The 16,741-nt window shown below is 43.0% G+C and overlaps 1 protein-coding gene across 22 annotated transcripts in view; it reads right to left on the bottom strand.

The window, feature by feature from the left end:
• Positions 1–12,604, bottom strand: part of CLASP2 (cytoplasmic linker associated protein 2) — a 145,970-nt gene extending 133,366 nt beyond the window's left edge. For 11 of the 22 annotated variants that reach the window (XM_071429709.1, XM_071429712.1, XM_071429713.1 and 8 more), the window contains exons 1-2: positions 12,391–12,600; positions 529–607 (exon numbers count right to left, since the gene is read on the bottom strand). In XM_071429709.1, the coding sequence (XP_071285810.1) occupies positions 529–607; positions 12,391–12,585 (274 nt within the window). In that variant the 5' untranslated portion in view covers positions 12,586–12,600. Of the gene's footprint in view, positions 1–528; positions 608–12,390 lie in introns of all 22 variants that reach the window. The other 11 variants (XM_071429702.1, XM_071429707.1, XM_071429716.1 and 8 more) reach the window with 4 other exon arrangements.
• Between the last annotated feature and the right edge of the window lie 4,137 nt (positions 12,605–16,741).

Genomic DNA, 16,741 nt, shown 5'->3' with positions numbered 1-16,741 from the left:
ATCTGAAATTCATTTGAGTAAACATTTCACATAGGAATAAGAGTTAGTACTTTTTTTCATCCCATAAAAACTTTAGACTACTAAAAGCTACAGCCAAGTTATCTAACAGAAGGTGGACCACATAATCCTCTGAGACTACAGGCTTCAGCAGGCATAAAGCTCTGATTAAAGTGATCTGCAAATAAAACCTTCCATCTTTAACACAAGTTGAAGGTAAGACTTGTGTTTCAATGTAAATTTTAGATGACTGTCTCAGGGAGTGGTAAGCAACTATATAGCATGGAAATAATTACTGGAAAGGCACTCCTGGAACCTTTAAAAAGTCCTAACCACCACCTAAGAAATCAGTGACAAATGAATACTGACATGCTACTATATAATTATTTCAATTCCAACACCAGTAAAATGCCTGCCAGTACATTATAATTAGCTCAAGAAGTTTTCAACATGTTCCACTTCAGCTCCTAGGAGAGGGGGGAAGTGTCTTTTACTGTTTGGTCTTAGGAAAAAAAGTTGTATTTCACTTACCAGTTCCTATATAGGGTTTAAAGCGTCCTGATAGTCTGTCCACAAGGGCACCTAAAACATCTAATCCCAGTAGTGCTACCTGTTGAAACAAAAGCATTAGATATTATAAACCAGATCAATGATTTTGATCTGGTTTTTAGAATATATTGCAAATAATTTTTAGAATATATTGCAAATAACTTAAGCATAGAAATGCAAGTATGCTGAAAAGCTATCTTAAAGTTTCAGTTGAAGAGCTAACAATTCTTTCAAAGTTCCTATCAAGACAAAGTTATCAAAATATGTTTGAAATGGATCAAGTTTATTTACATATACCAGAGCAATTCAGATTTTCAATTCTTGTCTTAAAACAGAAGAAAATAAGTATTAGAAATCCAATGTTTTCCTATTTTCAACCACAAAACCCAAACAAAGACATGTTTTAAACGTTTCCCAGATGCTAAGAGCTTCCTCCAGGAGCTTACTTCTGGCCACTTAGCTCATCCACTAAGGTCATTACATCATTTTCCAAACTCCCCAAAGAAAATAATTGAGAAGCTAATTCTGCTTTCCCTAGTGGTCCAGAGTAGACCATTTTTCCACTTGCTTGTTAAACTAGGGAAGCTTAATTTTTCATTTGATCATTAACATATAATAAAGAACCCCCCCTAAAACCAAATGAAAACAACAAGAAAAACTAAACCAAAACAGAAACCAACTCAACCCACAATAATGAAAAAAAAAAAAAACACCCAAAACAAAAACTAAACCAAAACAGAAAAAAAAAAAAGGAAATGCAAAATACTACTGGAGTTTTGAGGAATTTCCCATTCAGGCACAGCAACCAGATGAGACAACAATATCCACTAATACAGAAACAAAAACACAAACAGAAATTATCAATTGGACAAAATTATTTTAAGAAGTAGGGACACTTCTTTTGCTGTTTACTATCCTGCATATTGTTCCAATACCTCCTTCTGTATTTCCTACAATAGCTCATAAGGAACACCAGAACCTGCATTTTCACAACTTGTAGTTACCCCAATATGCTGCTGCCCATGAAGGTGCAAATGGAACAACCATTTGTCAAAGGAACAACCTCCTCAAGCTTGGGTGTTCCTTAGAGCTTTTCCTCCTCTTTATTTTCTAGTAAGACATGTACTGCACGTTTTCCCCCATGAACTCATGACTAGAATTCCTCTCCTTTATTAGCTGTTTATTTTCATAACATTTGGATCTGCATTTTTTGGACCCCTCTGTTTCCTTAAGATCCCTATCTGTCTCAATTGTCCACACTAGGCAGAAGGCCAGAAGAAAATCAGACTGGATATGCATGTGATACACATGGCCCACGCACACAGCATCATGCAAGCCTTGTTTCTACAGAAAACTAGAAAAATAAGGCCCTCAAAAAACCTAGGATTAGAAACAACCACACAATGAAGCTGGTTTTAATAAATTCGGTATTTGCACAACAGATCTTCTTTTAAAAAGGAGATATAAAACTTAGTTGGTAGTTAGTACAACTCACCCAGACACAATTCTATTACATAATAAAACTCAGGATAATATATATATAAATAGATGGCATCACTGGCTTAAATTAATATATTGCCAACAAGTAACTATCTACATATTAGGGAAATGGAATACTATAGCTAGTAACTTACTTAGACAAAAAAAAGACATATAAATTAGCTTTTGTGGTAATGTCAAGGCTTTCCACAAGGTTTTTCCTTAAATGTTACTTTCCAGCTTATCAAGCAATATGAAACCATAGTCAAAAGCTCTGTCTAAAAACGAATGTCTGAAAGAAATAAATTCCTTCTGGAGCCACAGTTTTCCTATGCTTCTTTCTCCTGACTACAAACCCACCTGAGACTTGCACTGACAACTTTAAGGTACCTTTCCATGCAAGTGTTTTGCACAAAACAGGAGCCTTTTCATCTGTTAAGATACATTTTTAAAAGTTTCTCTCTTCTCCACACATTAGATTATCTTTGCAAAATCTGTCTTGAAGACTTCCATCCTCATGAAGAACTCAGAAACTTAGAGTAAAGCACACGTGCATGAGCTTTACCTCATGCAAAGTTTTCTGTAGTCTGCAACTCTGAAAAGGTAACAGGTTTGAAAAGTCACAATAACTGAAGAGTTAAAATGTCAGTGTGGCCACAAGCTGAAGTAATGGAAAACTGCTCTAGCTACAAAATTAGCTTTCATTCCACATCACAAAACAAGTCAGCTGTACCACACAACTACAGAGGATAGCAAGTGAACTACCACCTGCTGGGTTTTGTACATCAGTTTTAATATTTCTCTGTTCTGATACACAATGCTCTAAGCTTCAGCATCTCCTGGTAGGTATCATCTGTGCAGTATTCAAGCAGCCCTTTGGAAAGAGCTCCAGATTTATACGGGGTCATGTAAACATCATTTAAAAAAAAAATAAAAAATTGTAAATGGAGGAAGAACTTAGAGGTTCTGCAGAAGACCTGCAACAAAGAGGTTCCAGGTTCTGAGGCACTGTGTGGGACCATTTACCAACACAGGCTCTCCACTATCAACAGAAAAACCTTTCACCAGCATCATTGCTCTTTCCCCAACAGCTCCAATGAAGGATGAATGCCTTCTGGGATTAAAATCAATGGATTTGTTTCTTACTCTGCATTCATTAAGCCTTTTGCTCGCTGTCTAGAAAGAGCCTTTGTATGTTGAGAGTGATTCATCAGTTTACCATTGTCTGAGGCATTTAAACAGTGCTTTTAAAGTTCATAGGGAAAAAGAAATTTAGGCTCATTTGAACTAGAGTTGGTTATTTGCTATTCTTTAACAAGCCAGTATTAAGCCTATCCTTGACTTCTCAGATCACAACAAAGTTGCCAAACCAACTGAGAAATATTTTATCTGTTCTGGATAAAAAAAGACCAGACTCTTTAGTGAAATCAAGATGTTCCAACCAAAAAACGATTATGAATAGAACCAGTGATTAGTAATTGAGCCTATTCTTGCTCTGCAAACTTGATCTTTTTCCAGCTCTCCTTCTGCACACACTTTCCAGCACTTCCCCTGCCCTTCTGTGGACAACTTCCAGGCACCTAAGTTTTCTCCTAGAAAAAGAAATACTTCAAACCATACCTGGATAACCATGCATACTTACTGTTATTTTCATTGTGGTTCTGTAATTTCCTATCCCTGTGGGGGACAGCTAGGAGCAGGACACTACCAGGAAAACATCTCTACTTGTGTAACTTGCCAAATGACCTTAATACAAATGTCCTTGGATTTGGTCATAGGATCTCTGAACTGTATATGGAAATATGGGTTCTGTAGAACAGGATCTGTGAACTAGTCATGAGAATCTAATGGGGGAATTATGGAGGTCCCTATCTGGGACTCCAAAGAATGAATTTAAGGCATTGGACTTCCTGTCACCATGGGGACAGCTGTGGTATCACTAACAACTACCGACAAACAGGACACAGCATGCCAAACAACTACGCCCTGCAAGAGCAAGCATTGTTCCAGCACTGTACTGCTGGAACAAGATACATGCAAAAACTTCATGGGATGATTTTTTTTAAAGTATTGTCAGTCAAGACACAAGGTACACTGTTCTTAATTCTCATAATCTCAAGAACCTTGCAAGCAGCTCAACGTGAAACAAAAATATTTATGTTCATGCACTATCTTGTACTTCACTTCTTCAAGTTTCATATTCTTAGTTCTCTCTATTCATCTTTCAGGACACACTTCTGCTCCCCTATTCCATATTTCTTGCTCCCTTTACTGTTTCCCACTTCAATTCTATCCACTTCCCCCATCTGCAGAGATCTATCCATACTCCATTCCCTCCCTTAACTCAAAAGCTTGCAGATACTTAAGCATGCCCTTGGCCCCATGAGCAGAAGGACACTTCCATTTTTCTGGGTCATTTCTTCAACCTGTGTGGTTTTTCAGTCCCAGCCACAACATCTTCAGACTCCATTCTCCCTGCCCCTCAGCAGCAGTTGGACAGCTGCCTCTGCTGACAGAAGCAAAAACTGCAGACCCAGCTGCTGAAGCTACCACACACATTATCTATACTGTAGATATTTTAGCTGACAAGAAAGCATTATTTCCATTCTCTTGCTTTTCTTTCACCTTCAAAGCACTAATGACACACTTCCAATTCCAATGGTATGATTTTTTTCTTAATACGTATCACATCACATTGCATGGAGAGAGCAGAGTTGCTGGTATCTAAAAAAGTCTTCAAGATCAACAACTGGAGTCCAAGTTCATTAGCAAATGCAGAGCCCCCTCTACCTAAAAATGCAAGGCTACTGCCTTCAAAATGATGTTTTGCAACTATATTTTGGACTACAAGGTAAGATTCTCCTAAGCGTCCCATCTTTGTTACTGTTAAACTACCTATCAGCTGCAACTTCATTGTCTCAAAAGGGGTATAGACTATTGTAAGAATCGGTGTGAACAAACCATGTGATATAACATAAACTATTCAGTGCAATATAAAGACTACTCAGTGCAAATCTCCAGTGCAAAACAACAACTAAATAAACTAGTGCAATACAACAGACTATCAAACCTCTGATAACCTTTCCTTCACAATTCTCCTGTGATGGCCAACCACAGAATATTTCAGTGATGCAGTGCATCCACACTACCAGAGGATTGCTGAATGAATCACCTGTATTTATCTAGAGAGTGACAAGTGTATTTCTGCACTGAAAGGCTTGGCTTCTTCAGGGGACCTCCCAAGAGGCACAATTCTGCAATGTCCCTGTTATGTTGACCTCTCCTGCACTGCAGCCAGAACAAGCAAGCAAAGTGGTCTCATAAAAAATTGTAGAGGTTATTAAAAATAAACGGAAATATGCTTTAATGCCCTTTCCCCAAGTTGGGAACTTTAGCTTCCTATCTTGTCTGCTCACATTAATTAAGAGACATTTAGCCAATTCTAAGAATTGATTCTTAGAACACATTGATGTAACACTCAAAATGATCACTGGAAAAAAAAAGCTTACAACCTTCTGTTATTTTAAAATCTTTCATCATCTTCAAACTGAATTCAGACTGCAAGCATGATCTCCGAACTGTTCTGTATTATGTGGACAATACAGTATTCTAAAATTTGTGTACTGCCTCCTGCTTGATCCATTACAGGAGCATCTCCAGTTTACTTCACATGTGGATTAAACATTCTTCCCTTACCTATTGTAAGAAATTTTTCATAAACATTGTTCCAAGGACCATGAGCAAAACCCAAAAGTACATGCAGCAACACTTGACATTGTAAGCCATTTGTTTTTGAGATTGTCTGGCTAAAACTTTTTCTAGTGCAGCACATAAAGTTTCAAAACGGAGCCTCTTTAAAAGCAAGATTCAGTGGGAAGACAATGAGATGTATGGCATTTCTCTTTTGAATAAATAATTAATTAAAAAACTTTTTTCCCCGAAGAAAATTGCAGTCGAAAGCCTTTCTAAGCACATTGATGGTGCAAAACAAAGAAACACTTTATTTCAGGACTTGGTTCTTTCAAAAGAATTTAATTCTTTTTGTGCCCAAGGTCTCTAATTTCCTTTCCCATTTCCTCTTATTTAAATTGTATCAAACATACAGTGACCCCCATTCTCTGCTACTTACTCCCACCTCTGCAGCAGCTTCTCTGCTGTGGGGAAGAGCAGCATTCACGCAGCTGAACTGCAGCCCACTTTAGGGAACCAGCACAACAAAGAACAAGAGAAGGCACCTCCTGAGCCATGTCTCCCCCCTGAGCCTGCTAGCTGGGCAGCCTCACAAGCACTGCCATCAGAGCCATGCAGGCATGACGCACCAGCACCACTCCTAAGCCAGGGACAGAAACTGCTTCAGTCAGCAAAGCTGCTAAAATCGCTGGGCTCACACGCCCTGACTGCTGCCAGCTCTGCTCTGAAGGACGCACCTCTCCTCTGACACACTGCACAGGGCTTGGAAAGGCTCTCTACCCACACCCAAATCAATCAAACTGCAGGCTAAAAGTGACGCTCCTGTTATCCCTCTTGGCCTGCAGATGCATTTGATCTGGTGCACTGAAATCGCCTGTAACATGAGTCAAATCAGCTTGCTGAAACACTGGGAAATGAATTGAACATTGACAAAACGTTAAGTGCCTCAGGAACAACAGTGAGAACAGAACACCTGGCCCCATGAGCAGCTGAGCTGCAGTTTCAACAGCGAGTACAGTTAGGCTGGATAACACAAACTGAAGCTGCAAGACAACTGAGAACTGTCAATTCCACCTCTGAAGGAGATGCCTGAGACTTTAAGACTACATATTCCCCATTCCCAACTAAAGACCAGATAAAATTAATTTTAATTAAAATAATTAAAACTTCTTGGAAGTGTCCCTTGTCTTCAGGAGATCTGCTTGATTATTTGGCTAATACTCCATTACACCTAATGTATCATGAAGAGAACATAAATATTACATTAAAAATAGTAATTATTACTCAAGAAGAAATCAAATAATTGAATTTGAAAACTAAAATTGGATTCACACATGGACAGGACAAACCACATTCTCACTACATAGAAAAAAGAAAGTAGCTCCCACACAGCCAAGATCAAACAAAACTTGAAGAAAAAAAGAATGAAATTCAGCAAAGAGTTCAAAGTCAAAGTTTTATTCTTCAACAAAGACATTTAAATTACCAGCATTTGCTAACAAAGATTAAGGAAATACTGGAATCTACACTGTAACTGAAAATTAATGTTTAGCAGGGTCCTCTTTTATTCCATTTCTCTGTCCTGCATCTTACAGTCCTACAACTCACTATGTCACTACGGCATTTGCCTTTTGTGTAGCATATGTTGGCTTGTGTTCAACTTCAGCTCCAAAACAACCCACACATTTTCTTCCTAAGGTCTGCTACACACACACCCCACATCCTGCATTTGTGCATTTGGTCATTTCTAATTAAATGTCCAACTCTACATGTTTTATCTCTGAACTCTCTTTTTTCAGATCTCAGTATCTCCACTGTATTCAGGTAATTTTATATTGTAGGTTCCACTTCGCACACATATGTGTGGTCAGCCAAGTTTTAACTGCTGTCATCTCTCTGCAAGTACTTCAGACAAGCATCCCAACCATTTGTCTTTACCTACTGCAAAATTACACTTCAAATCTTCTCTTCCTTTCTGGAAATTGAAAGCTCCTCCTGCTGGCCTTTTGTTGAACTAAAGACAAACCAAAATAAATACTTGCCAAACCAAGGAAATACAAAAATGCAACACCAACATTACTGGTATTTTAGTATCTTTTGGTATTTGGCATTGAGACAAACCTCAGAAAAATCTCACTCTTCAAGATGCATAGAATAAGAGATAATTCCAAGGATTTGCCTAAAAGAAACAGCTTATCCACACTATCAGAAAGAAATAGAGTGAAATCAGATTTTCTTTTTCCCATGGCAAACAATCTGCTGCTCTGGCATAAAACTAGTGATTACTAATTACTTTTCTACTGCAGCTGAGGAATAAAACAAGCTAAGATATTGACCACAAAGGTAAGAAATCCAAAAGTGACTTGTAGTCACAAACATTCCTGATTACTCTTCTCATATAAAACTACCTGGAGAAACTAACACCATTTTAGTCATAGTTTTTTTCTAAGTTCTGATCAGGTGTGATTTCTTTTAAGAACCAAAAGGTGGCTTTGTTGCTCAACAATAATTTTAATGAGAGTAATTGTTCAATTTTGGCGTTCTTAAAAGACTCGACAACATACTAACAACCAAGAGTAAATTTGCAAAGCTCTACATTAAAAGCAGTATTTCCCCATCCCACATCTCTTCAGCAGGAGTTCAAAGCAGATTTCCAGATTACTTGAGTCAGACACAGAACAGTTTGAGTCACCAGACTGCACAGTTAGATAATCTTGTAATTATTTCAAGTGACTACGGAGCATGAGAGAGAACTAACACATGTGTTAAACAAAACCCATGTATACATAGATGAAGATCCAGGCTAACCCAGTAACACCAGCAAGTATCTAGCAGTAGTACCACGCTCAGAATGGGTAACTCATTTACTATTTGAAGTTCACCTGAGAGTCCAAACAGAAAAAGTAGCACTGTTCTCATTTCCTGAGACTGCTAAATATTTCAGATTGAGACCAAATACCAGCAGAATAATTCTACCACTCAACTCTTAATAATTTGCATTCAACTCACCTACTCTTACTCCTCATAGCCTTGGGAAAACAGCTGAGGAAGAGGGGATAGGGTCTGACATATACCCAAAACCACAAATCTCTGCATTGTAGGAGAGAGATTAGACCCAACCAATACAAAATAAACCAGATCACCAAGCAACCAATTTTGAGTTCAGTGGGGAATTCTATTCTAGTGAGATACAAAATAAAAGTTTAAATTATGCACATCTTCTGTATACTCCCTGATGTTGCAAAGCTTTTGAGAGTCTTTGTACGCCAATCCATCACTGCATACACATCGCAACTGAAGTCCTCATAATTCAACATTGACTCATCTCTCTCTAGGTCATTCCCTATGTTCTGCAACCAATTTTCGCTACAACCCTGAACCACCTGCAGATGAGTCAACACATTCTTAATCCCACCTTTTTGTTTTACCAGTAACTCAACCTAGTAATTGTGTTTTCCACTTCAATGAGCTAGACGAACTCAGAAATTTTCCTATCTGCTCTCTCAGTATGGAATTGCCAGGTTGTTTATTAAATAACTATAAAGATTTGCAAACTTCAGAACAGCAAAAGCACTCTCTGTTTTATGTGGCCAAAATCTTTTGGGGATGGGTTAATTCAACCTTGCTGATAACTAGCCCACATTTAGAATTAAGAATCGCTTAGGAAAACGCCTTTAAGATCATTGAGTCCAGCTTGTTTACTGAATGCTTATTCTCTTTTTTCCCCACTCACTATCAAGCCTGTCAAGCCAACACTCTATTACTCCTCCAGAGTCTTTCCCTTCTGGTTACATGAGCCAAAAACTTTCTAGGGTGGCATATCATAGAAAGTTTTCTCTTCACAGGCACAGCTTAAGAGTTGAGACCAGAGCTCTCAGATCATGCATCTCCAATTTCACTATAGTCAGCAGAGTACACTGCATGCAAGAACTGAGCTTTCAGTGGGAATAAAAAATATGGCACATTCAGGGCAAGTCACATTGGTTATCCCCTTATTATCCATACCCATCACCACAAGCAGAAATAATGCTCTCCATCAAAATTTCCTCCAGCATTCCCCACTTGTATCTCCAATTCATCTAGCTCAGCAGTTCTGAGTCTCCAGCCATTATCACCGTTTGTGATATCACCAGTCATGTCAACTGGGAGGGATTCATTACTTTAGGACTCTGGAGACCTGCAAGACCTTTAGCAAGATACAAAAGAAAGACAATAAGCAGAACTGTTAAGTGCTCTATGTATCCATTTCTCAGTAGAGGGTGACTAACAATATGTTAAATAATACAGCAATCAAAAATCACTAGGTTTTTTTTGAGAAGACACATGAGTCTGTGGCATTCATTACTTTCTATTGTTCAGGGCCTGAGTGTAATAACAAAATAGGACACAACAACTAAATGTGTAACATCTATGCTGGCATGAGACAAAATACACAAATAAAACACATGCCATTTTTCTAGAATATTAATCTTCATTTTGAAGCAGCACACACTGGCAGTCACTGCCACAGCCAGGAACACTGGTACTGATCATGAGCAAAACACCCAAGATCTTGAGCTGTTGCCATTAATATAGCCACAGAATCTTCCAAGCTGGAAGGGACCCACAAGAATCATCAAGCCCAGCTCTGAAGTGATGACCCCTAGAGGAATCAAACCCATGACTAGCACCATGCTCTAACATATGTGACGTGCTTTGAAACACAACAAGGAGCCACCAGTAAGTGGACATAAAGAAGATGTAACAAAAATACTGTAATGATTTTGCAAGCTATCTTTAAAATTCTCAGAATTTGTAATACTCTCATTCTACATGACTCTTTTCAGTGGTACCCAGCCATGTCGTAAGGGCAACAGGCTCAAACTGAAACACAAAAGCACCATCTGAATACAAGGGAAATATTTCCTTTACTTTGAGGATGACAGAGGACTTGAACAAGCTGCCCAGAGAGGTTGTGTTGTCTCTCCTGGAGATATTCAAAACCCACCTGGCTGTGATTCTGTGCAACCTGCTCTTGGTGAACCTGCTTTAGCAGGGAGGTTGGACTAGGGGATCTCCCTTCTGTGACTGATGCTTGTGGAGCGCTGCCTAGTTCTCATTGATCCCACAGTCCCAACAGCTCTGGAGTTCTGTCACCCTACATCAACAGCAAACAAAATGTCTTGCACTATTAAAAATACATCTTGAAAATTGAATTTCCAGGCTTAATGCCTAATTCTGTTAATTTACAAGTGCAGGAAGAAACTCTTACATTACCCTGTTAAGTAAGTAGCTACCATTCTTCACGAAAAAGAGTATTTTTAAAAACCTGTCTAGGTCTTGCACTAATCATTTTTTTCACCACCAGCTACCCTCAGATGACGGATTTAAAGGCAAATAAATTATATTTGTCCAGCACACGCTACTTCCTCAAGCTAACCCGACCTTTACTGACAGACCTGCTTCCAAAATAAATAAATCATATGCACAAATAGAGTTAAGCCTTTATTATTTTCAGACCTCAATCTCAGAAGTTGCTACGTGCAAACACTGGTGGATTAAAGCAAATGGAGGAGGAAAACAAAAATTCCACTTCAGGAACACGTTGCCCTTCGAGGTTGCTCTGCGCCCTCCTCCTCTGTCTCAGAAAACAGAAAAAAAAAAGGCAAGAACAAGCTCAGAGCAGCGAGTTTAAAGGTCCAAAGTGCGGGCGGATCACACTGGCAGGGCAGGGCGGAGCGGGCCCGCCCGGGAGCCCCGGGCGCGCAGCGCGGCCCGGCAGCGCCCCCCGGCGGCGGCAGCACGGGCCTGCCCCGGCCGCGCCGCGCACACGCACCGCGGGGAGGGCGAAATTCAAAATAAATAAATAAAATTAAAAAATCGCCAATGCGAACACGATTGTCCTTGGCACAAAAACTGCGCTGTCAATCGCCTTATCGGCTGACCGACGTCAGAACAACTCGCAAGTGTTAACGCTGTGTGAGGGAGTGATCGCTCTTTTCCCGTGGCTCCGTCTAAAAGACACACGCACACAGGAAAAAGCGAAACGTGAGTCATCATCGGGCCGCTGTGAGGATACTGTATAACTTCCCAGGTACGGGAAAGTCACCTAAAGACGATATAAACAACTTTCAACACACAGTAGGAACCCCAAGAAGCCAATTATTCCTTAAATCGCCTAAAATACACGCAGCGTGATACAAATCCGGTGGAGCAGCACTCTTTACGGCCTGCAGAAAACGATGGCAACCCCATGAAACACTACACCCAAGTGCAGAGACCATGGAAGGGGAGTGGTAGCCAGGAAAAAATAAGAAAAATAATCATCATCTCTCTTGTTTCTGAGTAAGAAACACAACCCGAGTGAGCCTTATAGTTGCGGGGGGAGGGGTGAGGGGGTTTAACATAATGCCGTGAAAAAACCCTGAAATCCAAACCAAAACCAAAACACCACCCAGCCAACAATAAAGGCAAAACCAAAACCCATATTACTGCTTTTTTAAGGATAGAAACAATAAAACATTAACCACCCTTCCAAAATTTCGGAATTCCCCTTTGTGCGGGGAGGGATAATACTGGCACAAATGTAGTTTTACTTCTGCTCTTACCTGATTAAAAAAGTAACCCGGGGCTCTGTACCTCCCTACCATGATGAATCATGGTCTTCCTGGACTGAGACCCGCCGAGCAGCCTTACCTTAAAATTACTGGAGTTGACCCACGCTGTTAATTCGTCGATCACTTTGTCAAGGCGCTGCTGGTCCTGCTCCAGATCGGGGGACCTCGCCGGGTCGCCCAGGTACTCCAGCAGCTCTTGGCCGACCTGCATCCTGCGGCCCACGTCCTTCTGCTGTACCTGCTCGCAGAAATAATCCATGCCAGCAGGCTCCATCTTCGGACGCTGCGGAAAAGTTTCTTCGTAGGCGAGCCGAGGGCCTCAGGGTCGGAAGCGCGGGCAGGGCAGGGCGGGCGGCGGGGGCGCGGACAGGCCTGCTGTCCTCATGGAGCCGCTCCCGGCGCTCCCGGCTCCGCGCCCGCCGCCCCCATGCGCACTCGCGGCCCCGCAGGGGGAAGCCCCGGCGGGAAGGGAACCCGGCGCTGCTGTGACGGGCTCAGTGGGAGCCGCTCACTCCTGCTCAGGGCTTTCCAGCCGCCCCCGCGCCGTCCCGAGGGATCCCGACAGGGCTCCCCGCCGCCGCCCCTCCTCTTCCCCCGCCGGGGAACGGGAAATAGAGCTCGAGAACAGGCGCTGCGGATGGAGGGGCTCGCAGGCACCCCGGCCGCGGGCTCCTGGGGTCCCCCGGGGAGGTGCTGCCGCCCCCGCTCGCTCTGTCTTCTCTCCTCCGGCCCGAGGAGAGCTCTGTGGGCCGTCTCTCACGGGCACCGGCGAGGCCGCGGCGAACCTCTCATGCTCCTGACACCGCGGCCTCCGGCCCCTCCTGCCCGCCCGCGGGGCGGCTCCCAAACTTTCGTCCCGGCGAGTCTCGGCGCCGCCCGCTCCCCCCCACCGTGAGCCGGGCCGGGCCGGGAGAGTCCCCCAGAGAGCCGCTCACGCTTCGCCGCGCCTTCCCCCGCCGGGCTCTGCGGCGGCAGCGCCGCCTCCGTCCCGTGCAAGTTGCGCCTCCCGCCGCCGCCGCTGCCACCCCGGCCGGCGCCAGGCGGACACACCGGGCGGGGCCCGCGCGGCTCCGCCTCCCGCCGCGGCTCCCGCTTCCCCCGGGAGAGCGCGCGCCCGCCTCCCGCCCCGCGCTGCGGCGGGATGGAAGAATGGACGGACAGATGGACGGACGGACGGATGGATGGACGGGCAGTGATCGCTCCCGCCGGGAGCTCCCCCGGGACCCCTGCGGGTCGTGTCCGGCGGCAGTGGGAGGCGCATGCGCTCTCCGCCCCGCTGATCCCCGCCGTGCCGGTCCGGCGCTCTTGCGGAGAAAGGGAAAGTGTTGGAAGGACAGGGGAAGAGTGAAAGGTGCTGGGATGCTTGGGTGCTCCCCTGCCTTCCTCTCTCCCCCTTCCGAGCGCGGTCCCGGCTTTGCCTAGCGATGCCCTGCAACCCCTCCCGCCTTGCTCAGTGCCCAGGTGTGAGGTGGGGACATCACCGTGGAGCCATTCCCAGTATTCCCGGAGTGGTTGGCTCTGCAGCGTTGCTGTCCGCAAAGTCGGGTTCCTTATCCGGAATGCAACCACACTCCAGAGAGACACGGATTATTGAATTCAGAGTTGTGCAAGCCTGGGTGCGCAGTGCTGTTCCATAAATCCAGCGCACCCCATCGGACTTTCCGCACTCTTACTAACACAGAATCACAGGGTTGAACGGGACCTCTGGAAATCATCTAGTCCAACCCCATGCCAAGGCAGGATCACCTAAAGGAGATAACACAGGCAGACATCCAGACGTGTTTTGAATGTTTCCAGAGAGGGAGAATCCATAAACTCCCTGGGCAGCCTGGTACAGGGCTCCACCATCTTCAACATAAACACGTTCTTCCTCATGCTGAGGTGAAACTTCTTGTGTTTATTTTATGGCCATTGTTTTAATTTATGGCCCTTGCTCCTCCTCCTGTAGCTGGGCACCACCGAAAAAGAGTCCAGCACCATCCTCTTGGCATCCACCTTAGAGAATTTATCTGCATTAATGAGATCCTCGTTCAGTCTTCTCTTCTCTAGACTAAACAGGCCCAGCACCTGAAGTCACTCCTCATAACAGAGATGCTCCAGACCCCTAATTATCTTCGTGACCCTCTGCTGCACTGTCTCCAGTAGCTCCTTTCTTGTGCTGAGAAGCCCAGAACTGCACATGGATATGCAGTTGAACTGGGGGAACTGTTCATGGATGGCATTTTCCCAAGTAAAGCCCCAGCATGGCTGACCCACATGCAGAGTGCCAGGAATCCACTTGAATTAAAACAGAGACTCTTAAGTGAGGGGTTGTGACTTTAGATGTTGTTTCAGGGCCAGTTTAAACTGGTCCAAGTCCCCTTGATGGTGGGAAGGCAGTCATGTCCTCTCTGTCCCTCTGCATTGGCCTCTGAGGCTTCTGAAGGTACAATTATGGCTTTCACATGCAGGGAAAGGAAAGCAGAGGAGGTCACTCTTCCCCTTCTCCCACCCTAGCTGCTCCACTTGGCCCCTATCTTGTCCCCCATGCCAGACCCTGCACACATTGATCACTGGGGTTGATTTAATGGGCTAAATGACAGAGCTGGTGTCAGTGAGCTGGGCTGGCTCACGACTCCTACAGGCAGAGAAGCATGGGACTTGGAAGATGGGAAGCGTGACAACCTCCATCAGTGGCCATGGACAGTGACATTGGCCTCCTGCCCCTCTGATATTGAGAGGGTTCACCTCATGCTAAACTGGAGGCCACTGCTGATACAGACAGTCCTTTTCTTCCCTTCCATACACCAGAGCTGGTTTTTATTTATCTCCACTTAAACAGTTCAGAAAGATAATATTTTTATTCATTTTTCTCCCTTTTTTGAAATCGCATAACTAGCTCTTTGCTGATTCAGATTCCTAAATTTTCTCGCTCTGGGATTCAGCAGTTACCAGAGTTGGAGCAGGCAAGGACAGCTAGAAGATAGATGGGGAAAACAGCCTTTGTGTTACGAAAGCTCAACTTAGTTTCAAGACAGCAGAGTCTGGCTGTCTGGCTTGCCTTGTTACTCCTTGCAGTGGGGAAGAGTGAACCTGCAGGAAAGCAAGGTACTCCCTTCATATGGCTGCTGGATTTACACTGAGGAACCACACCTGCAAATTGCTGCTTCACAGCAGTGTGAACCAAACTAAATTGGTGATGCAGAGTTCCTACTTGTCTGTTTCTCACAAATCCCTTTCTCAGGAATTCTCCACTTTCCTTCTGTCCCATTGACCTGGAAAAAAAAAAAAAGAGAGAACTCTCCATCCACAGGTGTGGCAGGAGGCAAGACAACAAGCAGCCTTTTGTTGATTCTGGTGAGATGAAGCAAACTGAGGATCCCACGCTTCATCAATCCCTAGGCTTTACAATAATGAAGATGGTTAAAAAGATTAAAGATGCCTTTAAAACAGAAATGTATGTGGTGTTTACTTTGAGCTTATAATAATTTACAAGAAGATTATGAACTGCTCATCATGTTTTCAGGAAGGAAATCCAAAAAAGGAATTTTGGATGAAGCTGAATAGTTCTTGTCTTATGTGTGTGCACTGCCACTTATGAAGATATAGAATTACAGGTTGCTTTTCTAGGAAAATGGGACCCAAGAAACTTCTGGAAGTGAAAAAATAAATTTCAGAAAAAAACCAAACTGGATTGCAATATTTTTTATCAGTGCACTAGAATCTGACTCACTGGTGTTGTATGTTTAAAAAGCAAATATCTTGCTAGGAAAGTTTTAAATTTGTTGACCTAATAATATTGGCTAAATAGAAAAGAACTAAGTAGACGGTTCTGGACTCTTGGAGTATTAACAACTGTAAACAATTTCTGTCCTTGTCCAAACTATCTGAAAAAAAAAATCAAACAAGTAATATAAAATTCACTTTTCATTACAGTCCAAGTTAAGCTCAATCTCTGAAGAAAGAAAATCCTAAGCAAAAAAAGAGGGGGTAAAGCTCATAGCACCACGTTTTTGAAATTCTCTCAATTCAAAGCAAATACACTGATTAGGTAATCCAGTTGCTGTGACTAGCCTTGAAACTGAGGGGAAGGGTAAAGTATAGTAAGACACGCACTTGAAATATCAAAACTATTTTGTCAACTCAAAGACGGCATTGCAAAGCTATGCTAAGGGCAAAAGTCATGCTGGGCTATGTGGCCTTTCTTTTTTTTTCCATTTCACGTAATAAGTGTTTTCTTAAAAACCACAGCAGAAAATAATTTTGCTGCCTTGCTGTAAAATCAGAGGATTAGACCACCGTATTTCATCCTGTGAACAAGTGCCATGACTACCTGCCATGACTAGTTCCTGTATACAATATTGATTATAGATACACTGTTTTGATGTACTGTTATTGATATAACAGCAGAAAATGGGTAGCCGTTTTATTCCTGAGGTGTTTTGCTAAGA

Source organism: Agelaius tricolor, unplaced genomic scaffold (assembly GCF_023055355.1).
Source record: "Agelaius tricolor isolate 1412-34295 unplaced genomic scaffold, bAgeTri1.0.p SCAF_6, whole genome shotgun sequence".
Classification (NCBI taxonomy): Eukaryota; Metazoa; Chordata; class Aves; order Passeriformes; family Icteridae; genus Agelaius; species Agelaius tricolor.
Note: the sequence above shows the minus strand (reverse complement) of the source record. Positions and strands in the feature narration are given on the sequence as shown.